Raw genomic sequence first — 22,115 nt, 5'->3', positions numbered from 1 at the left:
GAGAGGGTCCCCAAGGGGGTCACCAAGGAGGTCCCTGAGGCGGTCAGTGGGGTGGTGACCAGGGTGGTTCCTGAGACGATCCCTGAGTTGGTCCCTGAGGTGGAATACAAACCAAGGTGGCACCTGAGATGTTCTCAGGTGATCTCCAAGAAGGTTCCTCAGCTTGCTCGCTCACCAAGACCTGCTTGACCTCACCACGTGTGTGTCCCCCCGCTGCCGTCCCCACCCCAGGCCAGTTCTGCACCGAGGACGTGGACGAGTGCCAACTGCAACCCAACGCCTGCCACAACGGGGGCACCTGCTTCAACACCCAAGGTGGCCACACCTGCGTCTGCGTCAACGGTTGGACGGGCGAGAGCTGCAGCGAGAACATCGACGACTGCGCCACCGCCGTCTGCTTCAACGGGGCCACCTGCCACGACCGCGTCGCCTCCTTCTACTGCGCCTGTCCCATGGGCAAGACGGGTGAGGGAGGGTGGGGGGGGGTGTTAGGTGGGCACCCATGGGGTTGGGCAACCTCAAAGGAACCTTGGGGTGGGCACCACCAAGGGTACTTCTGGGGTGGGGTAGGAGACACCCCCCCCACACCCCGCCATGTGAACCGTGGTATGGCGTGGAGACCTCTGAGGGCACCCTGGTGTGGGGTGGGCATCCCCAAGGGCACCCTGGGGCTGGGTGGCCACGTCTGAGGGCACTTCTGGTATGAGGTGGGCACCCATGAGTGTAGCCTGGCATGGGGGGAGGACCTCTGAGAGCTCCTTGGCGTGGGGTGGGCACCCTGGGGTGGCTTTGGCAGAGGTCGGGTGGCACCAGCACGGGGTGGGCACCACCCTTGGGCACCCTGCCATTGGGTGGGCACCCTTAGGCAGTCTTGGCATGGGTTGGGTGGTACCACCATGGGATGGCCATCACCACTTGGACACCCTGGCATGAGGTGGGCACCTCGGGTTGGCTTTGGCAGAGGTTGGGTGGCCCCAGCATGGGGTGGGCACCCACTTGGGGAGGGGGGGGGTGTTCCCGTGCCCATGGGTGCCCTGACGCCGTGGTGGGTGCCAGGTCTGCTGTGCCACCTGGACGATGCCTGCGTCAGCAACCCGTGTCACGAGGACGCCATCTGCGACACCAACCCCGTCAACGGCCGCGCCATCTGCACCTGCCCCCCCGGCTTCACCGGCGGCGCCTGCGACCAGGACGTCGATGAGTGCTCCATCGGTGGGTGGGTGGGGGGCACCCATGGGTGGGGATGAGCACCCATGAGGGTTGGTGAAGCTCCATCGGTGGGTGGTGGGGCACCCGTTCATGGTGGTGGGGGTCATCCATGGCCAGAGAGCACAGGTAGGACCTCCATGAGCGATCACCACGGCGAGTGAGCCAAGAAGGGGAGCATCCATGGATGTTGGGGGGGCACCCATGGGTAGGGGGCACCCATGGGTGGTGGTGGGGCACCCATTCCTTGGCGATACCACCATGGACGGTGGGCAGAGAGCACAGGCAGGTCTACGCCCCGCCCCGCGAGCGATAACCACGGCAACGGACCCAAGAAGGGCAACCGCCCATGGCTGAAGGACACCCATGGGTGAGGGGCACCCATGGGTGCTGACCCCTCTGATCTCCCAAGGCGCCAACCCCTGTGAGCACTTCGGGCGCTGCGTGAACACCCAGGGCTCCTTCGAGTGCCGCTGCGGTCGGGGCTACGCGGGGCCGCGCTGCGAGAGCGACGTCAACGAGTGTCTGTCGGGTCCCTGCCGCAACCAGGCCACCTGCCTGGACCGCATCGGGCGCTTCACCTGCATCTGCATGGCCGGTGGGGACCAGCACCCATGGGTGGGGCTGGGGAGTGGGACCTGGGGTGGAGGTGGGACCTGGGATGGGTTCTGGTGTGGTTGTGGGACCTATGGTGGGACCTGGGGTGAAGGTGGGACCTGGGATGGGTTCTGGTGTGGTTGTGGGACCTATGGTGGGACCTGGGGTGGTCTTGGGATGAATGTGGGACCTGGTATGGGTCCTAGCATGGGTGTGGGACCTGGTATGGGTGCTGGTGTGGCTATGGGACCTGGTGTGGAACCTGGGGTGGTCTTGGGATGAGTGTGGGACCTGGGGTAGGTCCTGGCATGGATGTGGGACCTTGTATGGGTTCTGGTGTGGTTGTAGGACCTGAGGTGGGGTCTGGTCTGGTCCTGGAATGGGTGTGGGACCTGGTATGGGACCTGGGACGGGTGGGGGATGTGGTATGAGTCCTAGCATGGATTTGGGTCTTAGTATGGCACGTGGTATGGGTGGGGGACCTGGTATGGGTCCTCGTGTGGGACTTGGCACGGGTCCTGGTGGGGGTCTGAGACCTGGGACGGGTGTGGGACCTGGTGAAGATACAGGACCTGCTGTGGGTCATGGTCTCAGTGTGGGACCTGGTAGGGTCCTGGTGAGGGTGGGCGTCCTACCATGGGTCCTACCATGGGTCCTACCATGGGTCCTGGTGGGTCCTGGCAGAGTTCACCTACACCGGCACAGCCAGTGGGTGCCCCGTGCGGGCAGAGGGTGGGCGAGGTGGTGCCAGGGTGGGGGGTGAGGGTGGTGGTGGTGGGTGCCAGGGTGGGGGTGACGGTGCCGGTGGGTGCAGGGTTCAGCGGGCCCCTCTGCGAGCTGGAGGTGGACGAGTGCCAGAGCAGCCCCTGCGCCAACGGCGGCCACTGCCACGACCTGGTCAACGGCTTCTCCTGCTCCTGCCCCCCCGGTGAGCACCCACCCACCCAGCACCCACCCAGCACCCTTGGACACCCACCACCACGGGGACCCACCCCAGCACCCAGCGTTGGCCCAGGTGGCCTCTTGGGGGTGCGGGTGCTCTTGGGGTGGGGGGTGCCTGGGGTCCATCTGACACCTCCCCCCCCCCACCCCTCCACCCATGGGTGGCCCCCACCCAGGTTTCTCGGGCCCCACCTGCCAGACGGACATGGACGAGTGCGCCAGCACCCCCTGCCGCAACGGCGCCAAGTGCCTCGACCGCCCCAACGGCTACGAGTGCCGGTGTGCCGAGGGTGAGCACCCACCACCACCCCCCAGCACCCATGGGTGGGCACAGAACCTGGCATTGACCACCCGGCACCCATGGGTGGGCATGAAGGCAGCATTGACCACCTGGCACCCATGGGTGGCCATGGAAGTCAGCACTGACCACCAAGCACCCACTGGTGGCCATGAAACCCTGGTGTTGACCACTCTTCACCCATGAGTGTCCCCAGACCACTAGTATTGACTGTCCCTGCACCCATGGGTGGCCATGGAACCCTAGGATTGACCACCTGGCGCCTGTGGATGTCCATGGAACCCTGGGATTGCTCAACATGCTCCCATGGGTGTCTCTGCCCTCCTGCTGTTGGCGACCCTGCACCCATGGGTGTCCCCAACCTCCTGGCATTGTCCATCTTACACCCATGAGTGGCCCTGACCTCCTGGTGTTACCCACCCTTCACCCATGGGTGTCCACAGAACCCCGACATTGTCCATCCTGCACCCATGGGTGTCCAGAAAACCCTGACATTGTCCATCCTGCACCCATGGGTGTCCAGAAAACCCTGACATTGCCCATCCTGCACCCATGGGTGTCCATGAAACCTCAGCATTGCCCACCCTTCACCCATGGGTGTCCACGAAACCCTGGCATTGCCCACCCTTCACCCATGGGTGTCCATGAAACCTCAGCATTGCCCACCCTTCACCCATGGGTGTCCACAGAACCCTGACATTGCCCACCCTTCACCCATGGGTCCCCCCCATCTCCTTCTCCCACCCCTTCAGGTTTCGAAGGTCCTCTCTGCGAGCGCAACGTGGACGACTGCTCGCCGGACCCGTGCCACCACGGCACCTGCCTGGACGGCATCGCCAGCTTCTCCTGCGCCTGCGCCCCCGGCTTCACCGGTTACCGCTGCGAGCTCCAGGTGGACGAGTGCCACAGCAACCCCTGCCGCAACGGCGGGAAGTGCATCGACCGCATCAACGCCTACCAGTGCAACTGCCCGCCCGGCACCGCCGGTAAGGTCCAGCGAGGGTGGGCGTTGGGTGGGGCTGGGTGATCTAGGAGAGGGGTGGGTGCTGGGTGTGGCGTTGGGGCTTCTCTGGTTATGGGATGGGTGCTGGAGATGGTGTTGGGTCTTAGCTGGGCGTGAGGTGGTTGATGGATGTGGCGTTGGGGCTTAGCTGGTCTTGGGATGGTTGATGGACGTGGTGTTGGATCATCTCTGGTTATGGGGTGGGTGCTGGAGATGGTGTTGGGTCTTATCTGGTCATGGAGTGGTTGATGGATGTGGCGTTGGATCATCTCTGGTCGTGGGGTGGGTGCTGGAGACAGTGTTGGATCCTCTCTGGGCCTGGGGTGGTTGATGGACGTGGCGTTGGGGCTTAGCTGGTCATGGGTTGGTTGATGGACGTGGTGTTGGGTCATCTCTGGGCATGGGATGGTTGATGGACATGGCGTTGGGGCTTCTCTGGTTATGGGATGGTTGATGGACGTGGTGTTGGGTCATCTCTGGGCATGGGATGGTTGATGGACATGGCGTTGGGGCTTCTCTGGTTATGGGATGGGTGCTGGAGATGGTGTTGGGTCTTAGCTGGGCGTGAGGTGGTTGATGGATGTGGCGTTGGGGCTTAGCTGGTCTTGGGATGGTTGATGGACATGGTGTTGGATCATCTCTGGTTATGGGGTGGGTGCTGGAGATGGTGTTGGGTCTTATCTGGTCATGGAGTGGTTGATGGATGTGGCGTTGGATCATCTCTGGTCGTGGGGTGGGTGCTGGAGACAGTGTTGGATCCTCTCTGGGCCTGGGGTGGTTGATGGACGTGGCGTTGGGGCTTAGCTGGTCATGGGATGGTTGATGGACGTGGTGTTGGATCATCTCTGGTTATGGGGTGGGTGCTGGAGATGGTGTTGGGTCTTATCTGGTCATGGAGTGGTTGATGGACGTAGCGTTGGGTCATCTCTGGTTATGGGGTGGTTGATGGACATGGTGTTGGGTCATCTCTGGTCATGGGATGGTTGATGGATGTGGCGTTGGGCCATCTCTGGTTATGGGATGGTTGATGGACATGGCATTGGGGCTTCTCTGGTTATAGGGTGGGTGCTGGAGATGGTGTTGGGTCTTATCTGGGTGTGAGGTGGTTGATGGATGTGGCGTTGGGTCTTATCTGGTCTTGGGATGGTTGATGGACGTGGTGTTGGGTCATCTCTGGTTATGGGATGGTTGATGGACGTGGTGTTGGGTCATCTCTGGTCATGGGATGGTTGATGGACGTGGTGTTGGGTCATCTCTGGTCATGGGGTGGGTGCTGGAGACAGTGTTGGGTCCTCTCTGGTCATGGGTTGGTTGATGGACGTGGTGTTGGGTCCCATCTGGTCATGGGGTGGGTGCTAGAGATGGTGTTGGGTCCCATGAGGGCACAGAGTGGGTGACACCACAAGGTGTTCACTGGGTGCCACCACGTCCCATCTGAGCATGGGTCGCGTCTGTGGGGTGCCCCACCTGGGCATCGGCCTTGTGCGGCTAAGCCCTGCACCCCTGGGTGCCCATGCCGGTCACCGAGGTGGGTGCTGAGGTTCAGCCACCTTTGGGTGCCAGGTGTCAACTGCGAGGTGAACCCCGATGACTGCGCCAGCGACCCCTGTGTCCACGGCGTGTGCCAGGACGGCATCGACCGCTACGACTGTGTCTGCCAGCCTGGCTTCACGGGTGGGTGCTCCCATGGGTGCTGGGTGCCCCTGTTGGGTGCCCCATTGATTGTCACCCTTCTTGGGTGCCCCATTGATTTTCCATGCTGGGTGCCCCTGTTGGGTGTCCACATTGGGTGCCCATGTTGGGTGCCCCACTGATCACCCATGTTGGGTGCCCCTGTTGGGTGCTGACACTGGGTGCCCATGTTGGGTGCCCCATTGACTGTCACCTATGCTGGGTGCCCATGTTGGGTGCCTCATTGATCACTCATGTTGGGTGCTCTTGTTGGGTGCAGCCATTGGGTGCCCATGTGGGTTGCCTCATTGATCACTCATGTTGGGTGCAGCCATTGGGTGCCCATGTTGGGTGCCCCATTGATCACTCATGTTGGGTGCTCTTGTTGGGTGCAGCCATTGGGTGCCCATGTTGGGTGCCCCATTGATCACTCATGTTGGGTGCTCTTGTTGGGTGCCCCTGTTGATCACCCCCGTTGGGTGCCATTGCTGGCTGCCCCATTTATTGGCACCCACACTGGGTGCCTCTATTGGGTGCCCATACCAGTTTGACCACCTACATCGGGACCCCCAGCCGGGTGCCCACCAGGGTGCCCCCACCCACCCCACCCGTGTCCCCACCCAGGTCCCCGCTGCATGGTGGAGACCAACGAATGTTCCTCCAACCCCTGCCGGGATGGTGGCACCTGCGTGGAGGGTGCTGACGGCTTCACCTGCCTCTGCCCGCCCGGCACCCGCGACGCCCGCTGTCGCCCCGGCGCCCCACCCTGCCGCAGCAGCCCCTGCGCCCACGGCACCTGCCGCGACCGTGGGGACGGGTGAGGAGCCAACGGGTGCTGGGTGGGGGTCTGGGTGGAGTTTCGGGAGTGGGTGCTCTGGGGAAGCCTGAGGGTGGCAATGGGTGAACATTGGGTGGTTGTTGGGTGCCCAAGGGTGGGCATGGGTGGCTGGGGTGGGGAGCACCCATGGGGTGCCCGAGGGTGGCCATGGGTGCCCATGGGGTGCTCAAAGGTGGTGATGGGTGGCTGGGAGGGGCACCCAAGGGTGTCCATGAGTAGGTGCATGGGTGGGTGGCCAAGGGTGTCCATTGGGTGGCCATAGGTGGCTGTGGGGACACCCAAGGGTGGCCATGGGTGCCCATGGGGTCCCTGAGGTTAGCCATGGGCGCCTGGGTGGGTGCCTGGGGGTGCCCATGGGTGCCTGGGAGGGTGCTGGAGGCGGGGGGGGGGGGGGGGGGGGGTGATGCTTGAGGGCATCCATGGGGGTTGATGGGTGCCCGAGGGTGGCCATGGGTGCCTTGGGGGGGGTGGGGGGGGCACCCAAGGGTGCCTGGTGGGTACCTAGGGGGTGTCTATGGGTGCCTGGGGGTGCCCATGGGTGCTCGTGTGGGTGGCCGTGGGTGCTCATGGACACGCGGGGTGTCCCTGGGTGCTGGGGGGGCAGGGGTGCACGTGGGTGCCCGTGAATACTTTGGGGTTGTGCCAAGGGGGGGGCACCCATGGGTGCTCATGGGGTGTTGGGGGGGAGGGGGGGGGCTGGCTGGGGGCACCCTTGGGTGCCCAGCACCCACGTATGCCCCCCCCCCCCCATAACAGGTTCACCTGCGAGTGCCAGGCGGGCTGGGGGGGTCCCACGTGTGCCCGCAGGGACGACCCCTGTGCCCCCCCCCCACCCTGCCGCCACGGGGGCACCTGCACCCCCCTGGGTGGGGGGGGGTACCGCTGCGCCTGCCGCCCCGGCTACCAGGGTACGGACCCCCGGGGACACCCCGCCACCCCGGGGACACCCCAGGGACACCACCACCACCCCAGGGACACCCCAGGGACATCTCCACCACCCCGGGGACACCCTAGGGACACCCTGCCCACCCTGGGGACCTCCAGCCCACCCTGGGAACAACCTGGGGACACCCCCACCACCCTGGGGACACCCCCTGCCCACCCTTGGGGACCTCCAGCCCACCCTGGGGACACCCTGGGGACACCCCCTGCCCACCCTTGGGGACCTCCAGCCCACCCTGGGGACACCCTGGGGACACCCTGCCAGCCCCCTCCGCTGTCCCCACGTCCCCATGTCACCACCATGCCCGTGCCAACGTCCCCACCACCCCCACGTCCCCTCCACCCCCACGTCCCCCCCACCCCCACGTCCCCTGGTGTCCCCTCCATCCCCACGTCCCCCCCACCCCCACGTCCCCTGGTGCCCCCTCCATCCCCATGTCCCCACCACCCCCACGTCCCCTCCACCCCCATGTCCCCTGGTGTCCCCTCCATCCCCACGTCCCCACCATCCCCACCATCCCCACGTCCCCGGGGGTGACACACGTGTGTGTGTGTGTGTGTGTGTGTGTGTGTCCCCAGGCGCCCAGTGCCAGACGGAGGTGGACGAGTGCTCCTCGGGGCCGTGCCACCACGGGGGCACCTGCCTGGACGGTGATGGCACCTACCGCTGCCTCTGCGCCCCACCTTTCACAGGTGGGCACCCATGGGTGCTGGGGGGGGGGGGGGCGGAACCAGGGGTGGGGGCTGCATACCTGGTGGCTTTGGCCCATGCCCTGATGGGTGTCACCATGCTGGGTGCTCCAATGGGTGCCACCAGGTTGGGTGTCCCCATGATGGTCATGCCCTCATGGGTGCCACCACGTTGGGTGCCCAGTGGTGGCCGTACCCACGTGGGTGCCACCACACTGGGTGCCTGTTGGTGGTCATGTCCTCATGGGTGCCACCAGGTTGGGTGACCCCATGGTGGTTGTGTCCTCATGGGTGCCACCATGCTGGGTGCCTTGATGGGTGCCACCATGTTGGGTGTCCCCATGATGGTCATGCCCTCATGGGTGCCACCACGTTGGGTGTCCCCATGAAGGTCATGTCCTCATGGGTGCCACCTCGTTGGGTGACCCCATGGGTGCCACCACACAGGGTGCCTGGTAGTGCCCATGCCCTGATGGGTGCCTTGATGGGTGCCACCATGTTGGGTGGCCCCATGAAGGTCATGTCCTCATGGGTGCCACCACACAGGGTGCCTGGTAGTGCCCATGCCCTGATGGGTGCCCCAATGGGTGCCACCACGTTGGGTGCCTTGATGGGTGCCACCACGTTGGGTGTCCCCATGAAGGTCATGGCCTCATGGGTGCCACCACGTTGGGTGCCTTGATGGGTGCCACCACGTTGGGTAACCCAGTGATGGTCATGGCATCATGGGTGCTGCCTCTTTGGGTGCCTTGATGGGTGCCACCACGTTGGGTGTCCCCATGAAGGTCATGGCCTCATGGGTGCCACCTCGTTGGGTGCCTGGTGGTGGCTGTACCCACGTGGGTGCCACCACACAGGGTGCCTGGTAGTGCCCATGCCCTGATGGGTGCCCCAATGGGTACCACCATGTTGGGTGGCCCCATGAAGGTCATGTCCTCATGGGTGCCACCTCTTTGGGTGCCCTGTGGTGGCCGTGCCCCATGGGTGCCCCCCACCTGACGGTGTCCCCGGGGCGCAGGGCGGGCGTGCGAGGTGGCGCTGGCCCCCTGCTCCCCCAACCCCTGTGACAACGGCGGCGTCTGCGTCCCCACCCCCGACTACGGGGGCTTCACCTGCCGCTGCCCCCCCGGCTGGCAAGGTACCCGCACCCATGGGTGCCCCCGCTGCCCCCCCACCCACACCCTGGGGCACCCTTGGGTCGTCCATGTGTGTCGTCCCCCCCCCGGTACCCCTGGGTTATCCTGGGGCCCCTCTGACACCCCAGGGTCCCCACCAACACCCCTGGGGCACCCTGACACCCCCCCCCGAGCACCCTGACCCCCAGCACCCTGACCCCCAGCACCTTGACTCCCCCCCCTCCCCCTGACCCCCCCAGCACCCTGACCCCAGCACCCTGAGCCCCCCCCCAGCACCCCCCTGCACCCTGACCCCCCCAGCACCCTGACCCCCCCAGCACCCTGAGCCCAGCACCCTGAGCCCCCCCCAACACCCTGATCCCAGCACCCTGCCCCCCCCAGCACCCTGACCCCCCCCAGCACCCTGACCCCAGCACCCTGAGCCCAGCACCCTGAGCCCCCCCCCAGCACCCCCCAGCACCCTGAGCCCCCCCCAGCACCCTGAGCCCAGCACCCTGACCCCAGCACCCTGACCCCCCCAGCACCCTGACCCCAGCACCCTGACCCCAGCACCCTGACCCCCCCAGCACCCTGACCCCAGCACCCTGACCCCAGCACCCTGAGCCCCCCCCAGCACCCCCCAGCACCCTGAGCCCAGCACCCTGACCCCCCCAGGCGAGCGCTGCCAGGAGGACGTGGACGAGTGCGGGCAGAGCCCCTGCCTGCACGGGGGGGGCTGCACCAACCACCCCGGCACCTTTGGGTGCCTCTGCCCCCGCGGCTACGGGGGGGGCACCTGCCAGCACGACCTGGACGACTGTCAGCCGGGTGGGGGACGGGGGGACTGGGGGGACTGGGGGGACTGGGGGGAACCGGGGGAGATGGGGGGCACAGGGAAACTGGGGGAACTGGGGCAGCTGGGGGAACTGGGGGGACTGGAGGGGACTGGGGGAACTGGGGGGGCTGGGGGCACAGGGAAACTGGGGGGACTGGGGGGACTGGGGGTGGGAACTGGGGGGCATGGGGGGGGACAGGGGGAGCTGGGGGACTGGGGGGAACTGGGGGAACTGGAGGAACTGGGGGAACTGGGGGGCACGGGGGGGAACGGGGGAGCTGGGGGACTGGGGGGAACTGGGGGGACTGGAGGAACTGGGGGGGGGACTGGGGGACTGGGGGAACTGGGGGAGCTGGGGGGAACTGGGGGAACTGGAGGAACTGGGGGGCATGGGGGGTGGGGGGGAACTGGGGGGACTGGAGGGAACTGGGGGGGCTGGGGGGCACAGGGAAACTGGGGGGAATGGGGGGGAACTGGGGCAGCTGGGGGGGGAACTGGGGGGGCCAGGGGGGCTGGAGGGACTGGAGGGGACTGGGTGTGGGGACTGGGGGAACTGGGGGAGCTGGGGGGCACGGGGGGACTGGGGGGCACGGGGGATATGGGGGAATTGGGGGGACTGGAGAAACTGGGGGGGGACTGGAGAGACTGGGGGGGCTCTGGGGAGGGGACTGAAGGGATGGGGGGGATACTGGGGACACTGGGGGACACTGGGGGACAGTGGGGACACTGGGGGAACTGGGAACACTGCAGGGAGGGACTGGGGACACTGGGAGGGGGACACTGATGGGATGGGGGGGCGGAACTGGGGACACTGGGGGACACTGGGGGGACATGGGGGGAGGTGCCAACGGGGGTGCCACCCCCTCACCCACCCCCACCCCCCCCCCCAGACCCCTGCCTGAACGGGGGGACGTGCCGGGACGGGGTGGGGACCTTCTCCTGCGCCTGCCCCCCCGGTTTCGGGGGTCCCCTCTGCGACGCCGAGGAGGACGAGTGCCGGAGCCGGCCGTGCCGCAACGGGGGCACCTGCACCGACTACGTCAACAGCTTCACCTGCACCTGCCCCCCCGGCTGGACCGGCCCCCACTGCCAGCACGACGTCCCCGACTGCACCCCCAGGTACCCAGGGGTGGCCCCGGGTGGTCTTGGGTGGCCCCAGGTAGCCCCAGGTCACCCCGTCCCCATGTGCTGTCCCCATCTGCATCTGGAGGTCTTGGCACCCTTGGGTGGCCCCAGGTGGTCTTGGGTGGCTTTAGGTGGCCCCAGGTCACCCCATCCCCGTGTGATGTCTCCATCTGTAGCTGGAGGTATCAGCACCCTTGGGTGGTCCCAGGTGGTCCCAGGTCACCCTGTCCCTGTGTGATGTCCCCATCTGTATCTGGAGGAATCAGCACCCTTGGGTGGCTTTAGGTGGCCCCGGGTCTCCCCATCCCCGTGTGATGTCCCCATCTGCAGCTGGAGGTCTTGGCACCCTTGGGTGGCCCCAGGTGGTCTTGGGTGGCCCCAGGTGGCCCCAGGTCACCCCGTCCCCATGTGCTGTCCCCATCTGCATCTGGAGGTATCAGCACCCTTGGGTGGCTTTAGGTGGCCCCAGGTCACCCTGTCCCTGTGTGATGTCCCCATCTGTATCTGGAGGCATCAGCACCCTTGGGTGGCCCCAGGTCACCCCGTCCCCCTGCGATGTCCCCATCTGTATCTGGAGGTCTTGGCACCCTTGGGTGGCCCCAGGTCACCCCCTCCCTGTGTGACGTCCCCATCTGTATCTGGAGGTCTTGGCACCCTTGGGTGGTCCCAGCTGGTCTTGGGTGGCTTTAGGTGGCCCTAGGTCACCCCATCCCCATGTGATGTCCCCATCTGCATCTGGAGGTCTTGGCACCCTTGGGTGGCCCCAGGTCACCCTGTCCCTGTAGGACGTCCCCATCTCAAAGTAGCAGCACCCTTGGGTGGTCCCAGGTGGCTTTGGGTGGCCCCAGGTCCCCCCCCCCATCCCTGCAGCGGTCCCCAAGTCCACCCACCCTCAGGTACCAGCACCCATGGGTGTCCTCCACCACCCCACACCTCCCTTCTCCAGCCCAACCCACCTGCACCCAAGGGTGCTTGAGGAGCGTAGGGGAGGGTGGTGCCACCCATGGGTGCTGCTCCCCAACAGCTCCTGCTTCAACGGCGGGACCTGCGTGGACGGCGTCGCCTCCTACGCGTGTCGCTGCCCCCCCGGCTTCACGGGCACCCACTGCCAGCACCCACCCGATGGGTGCCGGGCGCAGCCCTGCCTGCAGGGTGGCACCTGCGTCACCCACGGGGACACCTACCGCTGCCTCTGCCCGCCGGCCTACACCGGCACCCAGTGCCAGGTGAGGGGGGGCACCCGTGGGTGGGTGGGGAGCACTGGGGTGGGGGGCATGGGGGGGCACCCATGGGTGGGGGGGGCACTGGGGTGGGGGGGGCATTGGGGGGGGCACCCGTGGGTGGGGGGGGCACTGGAGTGGGGGGGGCACTGGGGGGGCACCCGTGGGTGGGTGGGGGCACTGGGGTGGGGGGCATCAGGGGCACCCATGGGTGGGGGGGGCACTGGGGTGGGGGGCACCCATGGGTGGGGAACACCGGGGGGGGGGGCACCTATGGGGCTCCCCTCAACCTCCCCCCACCCACCCTGACTCCCTGACCCCCCCGATCCCCCAACCCCCACCCTGACCCCCACCCCTGACCCCCCGACACCTCCTGACCCCCCCACCCTGATCTCCTCCACCCTGGCCCCCCCCCCCTCGACCCCCTCTGACCCCCCAACCCCCGCCCCCCCCTGCCCCCCACCCCTGAACTCCCGGACCCTCCCAACCCCCGTCCCACCCTGACCCCCACCCTCCCCTGCCGCCCCCCACCCTGACCCCCCCGACCTCCCCCCAACCCTCACCCTGCCCCCCACCCTGCCCCCCACTCTGACTCCCACCCTAACCCCCCACCCCGACCCCCCCTCACCCCCCACCTTGCCCCCCTGCCCCCCCCCCCCCCACCCTGACCCCCCCACCCCCCACCTTGCCCCCTGACCCCCACCCTGACCCCCACCCTGACCCCCCCAACCCCACCTTGCCCCCCGACCCCCTCCCTGCCCCTCACCCTGCCCCCCCCACCCTACACCCCCCTCCCTGCCCCCCACCCCGACCCCCACTCTGACTCCCACCCTGACCCCCCCATCCTGCCCCCCCACCCCAACCCCCACCCTGACCCCTCACCCTGCCCCCCCACCCTACACCCCCCCCGCCCCCCACCCTGACCCCCTCCCCCTGCCCCCCCGCCCCCCACCCTGACCCCCCCACCCCAACCCTCACCCCGCCCCCCCACCCTGACCCCCACCCCTCCCCCTGCCCCCCCGACCCCCACCCTGACTCCCACCCTGACCCCCCCACCCTGACCCCCCCACCCCAACCCCCACCCTGCCCCCACTCTGACTCCCACCCTGCCCCCCCATCCTGCCCCCCCACCCCAACCCCCACCCTGACCCCTCACCCTGCCCCCCCACCCTACACCCCCCCCCGCCCCCCACCCTGACCCCCTCCCCCTGCCCCCCCCGCCCCCCCAGACGCTGCTGGACCTGTGCCGGGGGGGCCGGTGCGGGCAGGGGGGGCAGTGCAGGCAGGTGGGCAGCGCCGTGTCCTGCCTGTGCCCCCCCGCCTGGACGGGCAGCGACTGCGACGTCCCCAACGTCACCTGCGCCGCCGCCGCCGCCCAGCGAGGTCAGCCCAGTGCGGCACTGGGGGCACTGGGGGCACTGGGAGCGGGGAGGTGGGACGGCTGGGACCCCCCAGTTTGGGCACTGGGGGCACTGGGAGCACTGGGAGGGGGGGGTAGTGACACCTGGGACCCCCCCCAGTTGGGGCACTGGGAGCACTGGTGTGACCCATGTCCCACCCAGTTGGGGCACTGGGGGCACTGGGAGCACTGGGAGGGGGGGTAGTGATACCTGGGACCCCCCAGTTGGGGCACTGGGAGCACTGGGAGGTGAGGAGACCTGGGTCCCCTCCCAGTTTGGGCACTGGGAGCACTGGTGTGACCCATGTTCCCCCCCAGTCTGGGCACTGGGAGCACTGGTATGACCCCAGTACCCCCCAGTTCGGTTACTGGGAGCACTGGTATGACCCATGTCCCCCCCCAGTTCAGTTACTGGGAGCACTGGGAGCCCTGGTATGACCCCAGTAACCCCCAGTTCAGGTACTGGGAGCACTGGGAGCACTGGTGTGACCCCAGTACCCCCCAGTCTGGGCACTGGGAGCCCTGGTGTGACCCCAGTCCCCCCCAGTTCGGTTACTGGGAGCACTGGTATGACCCTAGTACCCCCCCCCCCCCAGTTTGGGTACTGGGAGCACTGGTATGACCCCAGTACCCCCCAGTTCGGTTACTGGGGGGTACTGGGAGCCCTGGTGTCACCCATGTCCCCCCCAGTTCGGTTACTGGGAGCACTGGCATGACCCCAGTACCCCCCAGTTTGGGTACTGGGAGCACTGGGAGCCCTGGTATGACCCATGTCCCCCCCAGTTCGGTTACTGGGAGCACTGGGAGCCCTGGTGTGACCCCAGTACCCCCCAATTCAGGTACTGGGAGCACTGGTGTGACCCTAGTAACCCCAGTTTGGTTACTGGGAGCACTGGTATGAACCCAGTACCCCCCAGTTTGGGTACTGGGAGCCCTGGTATGACCCCAGTACCCCCAGTTGAGTTACTGGGAGCACTGGTATGATCCCAGTCCCCCCCAGTTCAGTTACTGGGAGCACTGGTATGACCCCAGTACCCCCCAGTTCAGTTACTGGGAGCACTGGGAGCACTGGTATGACCCCAGTAACCCCCAGTTCAGGTACTGGGAGCACTGGTTTGACCCCAGTCCCCCCTAGTTCAGTTACTGGGAGCCCTGGTATGACCCCAGTCCCCCCCAGTTCAGTTACTGGGAGCACTGGTATGATCCCAGTCCCCCCCAGTTCAGTTACTGGGAGCACTGGTATGACCCCAGTCCCCCTCAGTTCGGTTACTGGGAGCACTGGGAGCACTGGTATGACCCCAGTCCCCCCAGTTCGGTTACTGGGAGCACTGGTATGATCCCAGTCCCCCCCAGTTCAGTTACTGGGAGCACTGGGAGCACTGGTATGACCCCAGTGCCCCCAGTTCGGTTACTGGGAGCACTGGTATGACCCCAGTACCCCCCAGTTCAGTTACTGGGAGCACTGGGAGCCCTGGTATGACCCCAGTCCCCCCCAGTTCGGTTACTGGGAGCACTGGTTTGACCCCAGTCCCCCCCAGTTCAGTTACTGGGAGCACTGGTTTGACCCCAGTCCCCCCCAGTTCAGTTACTGGGAGCACTGGTATGATCCCAGTCCCCCCCAGTTCGGTTACTGGGAGCACTGGTATGACCCCAGTCCCCCCCAGTTCGGTTACTGGGAGCACTGGGAGCACTGGTATGACCCCAGTCCCCCCAGTTCAGGCCCTGGGAGCCCTGGTATGACCCCAGTCCCCCCAGTTCAGGCCCTGGGAACCCAGGTGTGACCCAGGTGTGACCCTTACCCCCCCCACCCAGGGGTGCCGGTGTCCCTGCTGTGCCACGCCCGCGGGCGCTGTGTGGGTGCTGGCAGCGCCGGGCACCGCTGCCTCTGCCGGGACGGCTTCGCGGGCAGCTACTGCCAGACGCCGCGCGACCGCTGCCTGCACAACCCCTGCCTGCACGGCGCTGCCTGCCGCACGCACGCCGGCGGCTTCCGCTGCGAGGTGAGGTGCCCCCCACCCATGGGTGCTGCCTGGGGGGGGGGGAGGTTGGGGGTGGGGGGTGGGGGGGTGCGGTTCTGCTTCCCCCTGAAGTGGGCGCTGGGGCGCGGCGGCACCTGTAGGTGTCCAGTTCCCCTGAACTGGGGTGCAGCAGCACCCATAGGTGCTCGTTTCCACCTGAACTGGGGCGCAGCAGCACCCATAGGTGCCCAGTTCCCCTGAACCAGGGTGCAGCAGCACCCATAGGTGCTCGTTTCCACCTGAACTGGGGCGCAGCAGCACCCATAGGTGCCCAGTTCCCCTGAACCGGGGTGGGGCAGCACCCATAGGTGCCCAGTTCCCCTGAACCAGGGTGCAGCAGCACCCATAGGTGCTCGTTTCCACCTGAATTGGGGCGCAGCAGCACCCATAGGTGCCCAGTTCCCCTGAACCGGGGTGGGGCAGCACCCATAGGTGCTTGTTTCCCCTGAACCAGGGTGCAGCAGCACCCATAGGTGCCCAGTTCCACTGAACTGGGGTGGAGCAGCACCCACAGGTGCCCAGTTCCCCTGAACCGGGGTGCAGCAGCACCCATAGGTGCCCAATCCCCTTGAACCAGGGTGCAGCAGCACCCATAGGTGCTCGTTTCCACCTGAACTGGGGCACAGCAGCACCCATAGGTGCCCACTTCCCCCTGAAGTGGGTGCTGGGGTGCAGGAGCACCCATAGGTGTCCAATCCCCCTGAACTGGGGTGCAATAGCACCCATAGGTGCCCAGTTCCCCATGAACTCGGTGTTGGGGTGCTGCAGCACCCATAGGCGCCAGTGCCTTGCACTCCCTCTCTCCCTGGTTCCCCAGGCACCCATAGGTGCCAGCACCTTGCACCCACCCTCCGCCAGGTTGGGAGCACCCATAGGTGCCCCCCTCACGCCTCATCACCCTGGTGTGGAAGGTCCCTTGGGTGATGGCTGCCTCTACCCAGTGGCACCCATGGGTGCTCTCCCTCCCCAACCCCACCACTTGAAGCTCATCTCTTTTTTTGGGGGGCACCTTTGGGTGCCCGTCACCCCCAATACCACCACCCCCCCCCCCATGATGGAGGTGACCCGGAGGTGATGGGGGGGGCACCCATGGGTGCTCTCCCTACCCAACCACAGCATGTGGAGCCCAGCCGAGCTTTTTGGGGTGCCGGGGCACCTCCTCACGGCGGGGACACCCCAGGGTGGGTCCCTTGGGTGCTTCCACCCCAGATCACCCATGGGTGCTCTCCCTCCCCAACCCCACCACTTGAAGCTCATCTCTTTTTTTGGGGGCACCTTTGGGTGCTCATCACCGCCTGATACCACCCCCCCCCCATGATGGAGGTGACCCAGAGGTGACGGGGGCACCCATGGGTGCTCTCCCTCCCCAACCCCACCACTTGAAGCTCATCTCTTTTTTTTGGGGGGCACCTTTGGGTGCCCATCACCCCCCAATACCATCCCCCCCCCGCCCCCCACCGTGATGGACGTGACCCGGAGGTGACGGGGGGGGCACCCATGGGTGCTGTCTCCCGCAGTGCCCGCCGGGTTACGTGGGTGAGCGGTGCCAGGTGGAGGTGGACGAGTGCCAGTCCCGGCCCTGCCAGAACGGGGGCACCTGCATCGACCTGGTGGGACGCTACCTCTGCTCCTGCCCCCCCGGCACCCTGGGTGGGTGCTCGGGCACCCGCGGGTGGCACCCGTCACGTCGTCATGGGGCTGGGGGGGGTGGGGAGTGGGAAGGGGGAAAGGGGGGGGGGGGGCCCTGTCCCCGGGGCTCTTGGGTGCTGGTGGGAAGGGACCCTGGGTCCTTGTGTCATTGGGTGCTGGTGGGATGGGACATTGGGTGCTGGTGGGAAGGGACCCCGTGTCATTGGGTGCTGGTGGGAAGGGACCCTGTGTCATTGGGTGCTGGTGGGAAGGGACCCTGGGTCCTTGTGTCATTGGGTGCTGGTGGGATGGGACATTGGGTGCTGGTGGGAAGGGACCCTGGGTGCTGGTGGGAAGGGACCCCGTGTCATTGGGTGCTGGTGGGAAGGGACCCTGGGTGCTGGTGGGAAGGGACCCTGTGTCATTGGGTGCTGGTGGGAAGGGACCCTGGGTGCTGGTGGGATGGGACCTTGGGTCCTTGGGTGCTGGTGGGATGGGACCCTGGGTGCTGGTGGGAAGGGACCCTGGGTGCTGGTGGGATGGGACCTTGGGTCCTTGGGTGCTGGTGGGATGGGACCCTGGGTGCTGGTGGGAAGGGACCCTGGGTGCTGGTGGGATGGGACCTTGGGTCCTTGGGTGCTGGTGGGACAGGCCCTTGGGTGCTGGGTGGGATGGGACCCTGGATCCTTGGGTGCTGGTGGGATGGGACCCTGGGTGCTGGTGGGAAGGGACCCTGGGTGCTGGTGGGATGGGACCCTGGGTGCTGGTGGGATGGGACCCTGGGTGCTGGTGGGATGGGACCCTGGGTGCTGGTGGGATGGGACCTTGGGTCCTTGGGTGCTGGTGGGAAGGGACCCTGGGTGCTGGTGGGAAGGGACCCCGTGTCATTGGGTGCTGGTGGGAAGGGACCTTGGGTGCTGGTGGGAAGGGACCCCATGTCATTGGGTGCTGGTGGGACAGGCCCTTGGGTGCTGGGTGGGATGGGACCCTGGATCCTTGGGTGCTGGTGGGAAGAGACCTTGCATGCTCGTGGGAAGGGACCTCAGGTCCCTGGGTGGTGGCAGGAAGGGACCCCACCTCCCCACCCCATGGTGGCACCCATCAGGGTCCCATGTCCCCACCCCATGGTGCCACCCACCAATGTCCCCATCCCATGGTGACACCCATTGGTGTCCTCACCCCATGGTGACACCCATCGGGGTCCATGCCCCCACCCCGGGGTGCCGTAGATCCAGGTGTGTCCCCCCCCCCACCCATGACGTGTCCCCCCCCCACCCGCAGGCGTCCTGTGCGAGATCGACGAGGACGACTGCGCCCCCGGCCCCGGCCCCCCAGCACCCAAATGTCTCCACAACGGGACCTGCCTGGACGGGGTGGGGGGCTTCTCCTGCGCCTGCCCCCCCGGCTACACGGGCGCCCGCTGCGAGGGGGACGTGGACGAGTGCCGCAGCACCCCCTGCCACCCCCCCGGCACCCGCGCCTGCGTCCAGGGTGCCAACGCCTACCGCTGCCTCTGCCGGCCCGGCTTCACCGGTGGGTGCTGGGGGGGGGGCAGGATGGGTGCTGGGGGGGGGTAATGGGGTGCTGGGGGGGCATTGGAGGGGCAATGGGGTGCTGGGGGGGTCAGGGTGGGTGCTGGGGGGGCAGGATGGGTGCTGGGGGGTAATGGGGTGCTGGGGGGTGTCCAGGGTGGGTGCTGGGGGGGGTAATGGGGTGCTGGGGGGGTCCAGGATGGGTGCTGGGGGGGCAGGATGGGTGCTGGGGGGGGTAATGGGGTGCTGGGGGGGCATTGGAGGGGCAATGGGGTGCTGGGGGGGTCAGGGTGGGTGCTGGGGGGTAATGGGGTGCTGGGGGGGGGTCAGGGGGGGTGCTGGGGGGGGCAGGATGGGTGCTGGGGGGGGTAATGGGGTGCTGGGGGTGTCCAGGGTGGGTGCTGGGGGGGGTAATGGGGTGCTGGGGGGGCATTGGAGGGGCAATGGGGTGCTGGGGGGGTCAGGGTGGGTGCTGGGGGGGGTAATGGGGTGCTGGGGGGGTCCAGGATGGGTGCTGGGGGGGCAGGATGGGTGCTGGGGGGGGTAATGGGGTTCTGGGGGGGCATTGGAGGGGCAATGGGGTGCTGGGGGGGTCAGGGTGGGTGCTGGGGGGGCAACGGGGTGCTGGGGGGGTCAGGGTGGGTGCTGGGGGGGGCAATGGGGTGCTGGGGGGGTAATGGGGTGCTGGGGGGGTGTCCAGGGTGGGCGCTGGGGGGGATAATGGGGGGGCAATGGGGTGCTGGGGGGGTCCAGGATGGGTGCTGGGGGGTAATGGGGTGCTGGGGGGGGTCAGGGGGGGTGCTGGGGGGGGCAGGATGGGTGCTGGGGGGGTAATGGGGTTCTGGGGGTGTGTCCAGGGTGGGTGCTGGGGGGGGGGTAATGGGGTTCTGGGGGGGCATTGGAGGGGCAATGGGGTGCTGGGGGGGTCAGGGTGGGTGCCGGGAGGGCAATGGGGTGCTGGGGGGGTAATGGGGTGCTGGGGGGGTGTCCAGGGTGGGTGCTGGGGGGTAATGGGGTGCTGGGGGGGTCAGGGTGGGTGCTGGGGGGGCAATGGGGTGCTGGTGGGGTAATGGGGTGCTGGGGGGGTGTCCAGGGTGGGTGCTGGGGGGGTAATGGGGTGCTGGGGGGGTCCAGGATGGGTGCTGGGGGGTGCTGGGTGCCAACACCCACTGCTGCCTCTGCCAGCCCGGCTTCACCGGTGGGTGCTGGGGGGGGCAGGATGGGTGCTGGGGGGGTAATGGGGTGCTGGAGGGGGCAGGGTGGGTGCTGGGGGGGGGGGGCGATGGGGTGCCAGGAGGTGCCAGGGGGTGCTGGGGGGGTCCAGGATGGGTGCTGGGGGGGGGGGGGGCAGTAATAGGGTGCCAGGGGGGTGCCAGGGGGATAATGGGGTGCTGGGGGGTGCAGGGTGCCCCCCCGGAGCAGGGTGCGGTGCCAGGCCGGGTGCCCACCCCGTGTGGGTGGGGGTGCGGGTGGGGGGGTGACCCCCCCCCGTGCCCCCCCCAGGCCCACGGTGCCAGCACCCACTGAGCCCCTGCCAGTCCCTGCCCTGCCGCCACGGCGGGCGCTGCCAGCCCCTGCCCGGCACCCAGCACCGCTACGCCTGCCGCTGCGCCCCGGTGGGTGCTGGGGGGTGCAGGGTGGGGGGGATGGGGGGATGGGGGGGTGCAGGGTGGGGGGGCTGGGGGGGGCTGCAGGGTGGGGGGGATGGGGGACTGGGGAATGGGGGGTCTGGGTGCTGGGGGGGCTGCAGGATGGGTGCTGGGTGGGGCTGGGGGTTGGGGGTGCTGGGGGATGAGTGCTGGGGGTGCTGGGTGCTGGGGGGGCTGGGGGTTGGGGGGCTGCAGGATGGGGGATGGGGAGCGGGGTGCTGGGTGCTGAGTGCTTGGGGCTGAGGGTGCTGGGTGCTGGGGGGGCTGGGTGCTGGGGGGGGGCTGGGGGTGCTTGGGGCTGGGGGTGCTTGGGGCTGGGGGGGCTGGGTGCTGGGGGGGCTGCAGGATGGGTGCTGGGGGGGGATGGGGTCTGGGTGCTGGGGGGGGCTGGGGGTTGGGGGGCTGCAGGATGGGTGCTGGGGGGGGGCTGAGGGTTGGGGGTGCTGGGGGATGGGTGCTGGGGGTGCTGGGTGCTGGGGGGGCTGGGGGTTGGGGGGCTGCAGGATGGGGGATGGGGGTTCTGGGGGTGCTGGGGGCTGGGTGCTGGGGGGGCTGGGCTGGCACAGCACGAGCAGGGAGCTGTGTGTCCAGCCCCACCCCCCACCCTTGGGTGCCCCCCCCCACCCCCCCCTGACCACCCCCACCCCCCCCTTCCCTCCCTCCCCGCAGGGTTTCAGCGGCCCCCACTGCGAGACCCCCCCGCCCTCCTGCCTGCACTTTGCCTGCGCCAACGGGGGCTCCTGCCTGCCCTCCCCCGCCGGCCCCCGCTGCCTCTGCCCCCCCGGATTCGGGGGACCCCGCTGTCACCCCCATGATGTCACCAACGTCACCTGCCCCCCCGACGCCTGCCTCAACGGCGGCACCTGCGTCCCCTCGACCCGCCCCCCCTTCGCCCGTTGCCTCTGCCCCCCCGGATTCGGGGGTCCCCGATGTCAAGGGGGTCCCCAAAACCCCCCCGCGACGGAATGCGAAGGGGGGTGCGGGGGGAAAGGGGGGGACGGGGTGTGTCACCGGGAGTGTAACACCCCCGCGTGCCGCTGGGACGGGGGGGACTGTTCCCTCCTGGTGGGGGACCCCTGGAGCCACTGCGGGGTCCCCGAGTGCCCCCCCCTCTTCAACAACAGCCGCTGCGACCGCGGCTGCGACACCCCCCGCTGCCTGTACGACAACTTCGACTGCCGCCCCCCCCACCGGGCCTGCAAGTGAGTGGCACCGTGGGACCCCCCCCACAGCACGGGAACCCCCCCATGGCACCGTGGGACCCCCCCCACAGCACGGGAACCCCCCCATGGCACCGCGGGGACCCCCCCACAGCACGGGAACCCCCCCCACAACACGGGACCCCCCCCCGCACCATGGGAACCCCCTACACACCATGGGACCCCACGCACACGATGGGACCCCCC

General features: G+C 68.0%; 1 protein-coding gene across 2 annotated transcripts in view; it reads left to right on the top strand.

The window, feature by feature from the left end:
- Positions 1-22,115, top strand: part of NOTCH3 (notch receptor 3) — a 40,980-nt gene that overhangs the window by 6,713 nt on the left and 12,152 nt on the right. The window contains exons 6-25 of one of the 2 annotated variants that reach the window (XM_054807976.1): positions 232-465; positions 1,057-1,212; positions 1,619-1,804; positions 2,618-2,731; positions 2,922-3,035; positions 3,796-4,029; positions 5,610-5,720; positions 6,342-6,534; positions 7,312-7,463; positions 8,077-8,190; positions 9,206-9,325; positions 9,978-10,130; positions 11,028-11,256; positions 12,287-12,488; positions 13,712-13,865; positions 15,694-15,881; positions 17,417-17,549; positions 18,810-19,061; positions 20,564-20,676; positions 21,379-21,911. In XM_054807976.1, the coding sequence (XP_054663951.1) occupies positions 232-465; positions 1,057-1,212; positions 1,619-1,804; positions 2,618-2,731; positions 2,922-3,035; positions 3,796-4,029; positions 5,610-5,720; positions 6,342-6,534; positions 7,312-7,463; positions 8,077-8,190; positions 9,206-9,325; positions 9,978-10,130; positions 11,028-11,256; positions 12,287-12,488; positions 13,712-13,865; positions 15,694-15,881; positions 17,417-17,549; positions 18,810-19,061; positions 20,564-20,676; positions 21,379-21,911 (3,685 nt within the window). The remainder of the gene's footprint in view (positions 1-231; positions 466-1,056; positions 1,213-1,618; positions 1,805-2,617; positions 2,732-2,921; positions 3,036-3,795; positions 4,030-5,609; positions 5,721-6,341; positions 6,535-7,311; positions 7,464-8,076; positions 8,191-9,205; positions 9,326-9,977; positions 10,131-11,027; positions 11,257-12,286; positions 12,489-13,711; positions 13,866-15,693; positions 15,882-17,416; positions 17,550-18,809; positions 19,062-20,563; positions 20,677-21,378; positions 21,912-22,115) is intronic. The other variant, XM_054807977.1, reaches the window with a different exon arrangement.

The sequence above is a fragment of the Grus americana genome, chromosome 33 (assembly GCF_028858705.1).
Source record: "Grus americana isolate bGruAme1 chromosome 33, bGruAme1.mat, whole genome shotgun sequence".
Classification (NCBI taxonomy): Eukaryota; Metazoa; Chordata; class Aves; order Gruiformes; family Gruidae; genus Grus; species Grus americana.
Note: the sequence above shows the minus strand (reverse complement) of the source record. Positions and strands in the feature narration are given on the sequence as shown.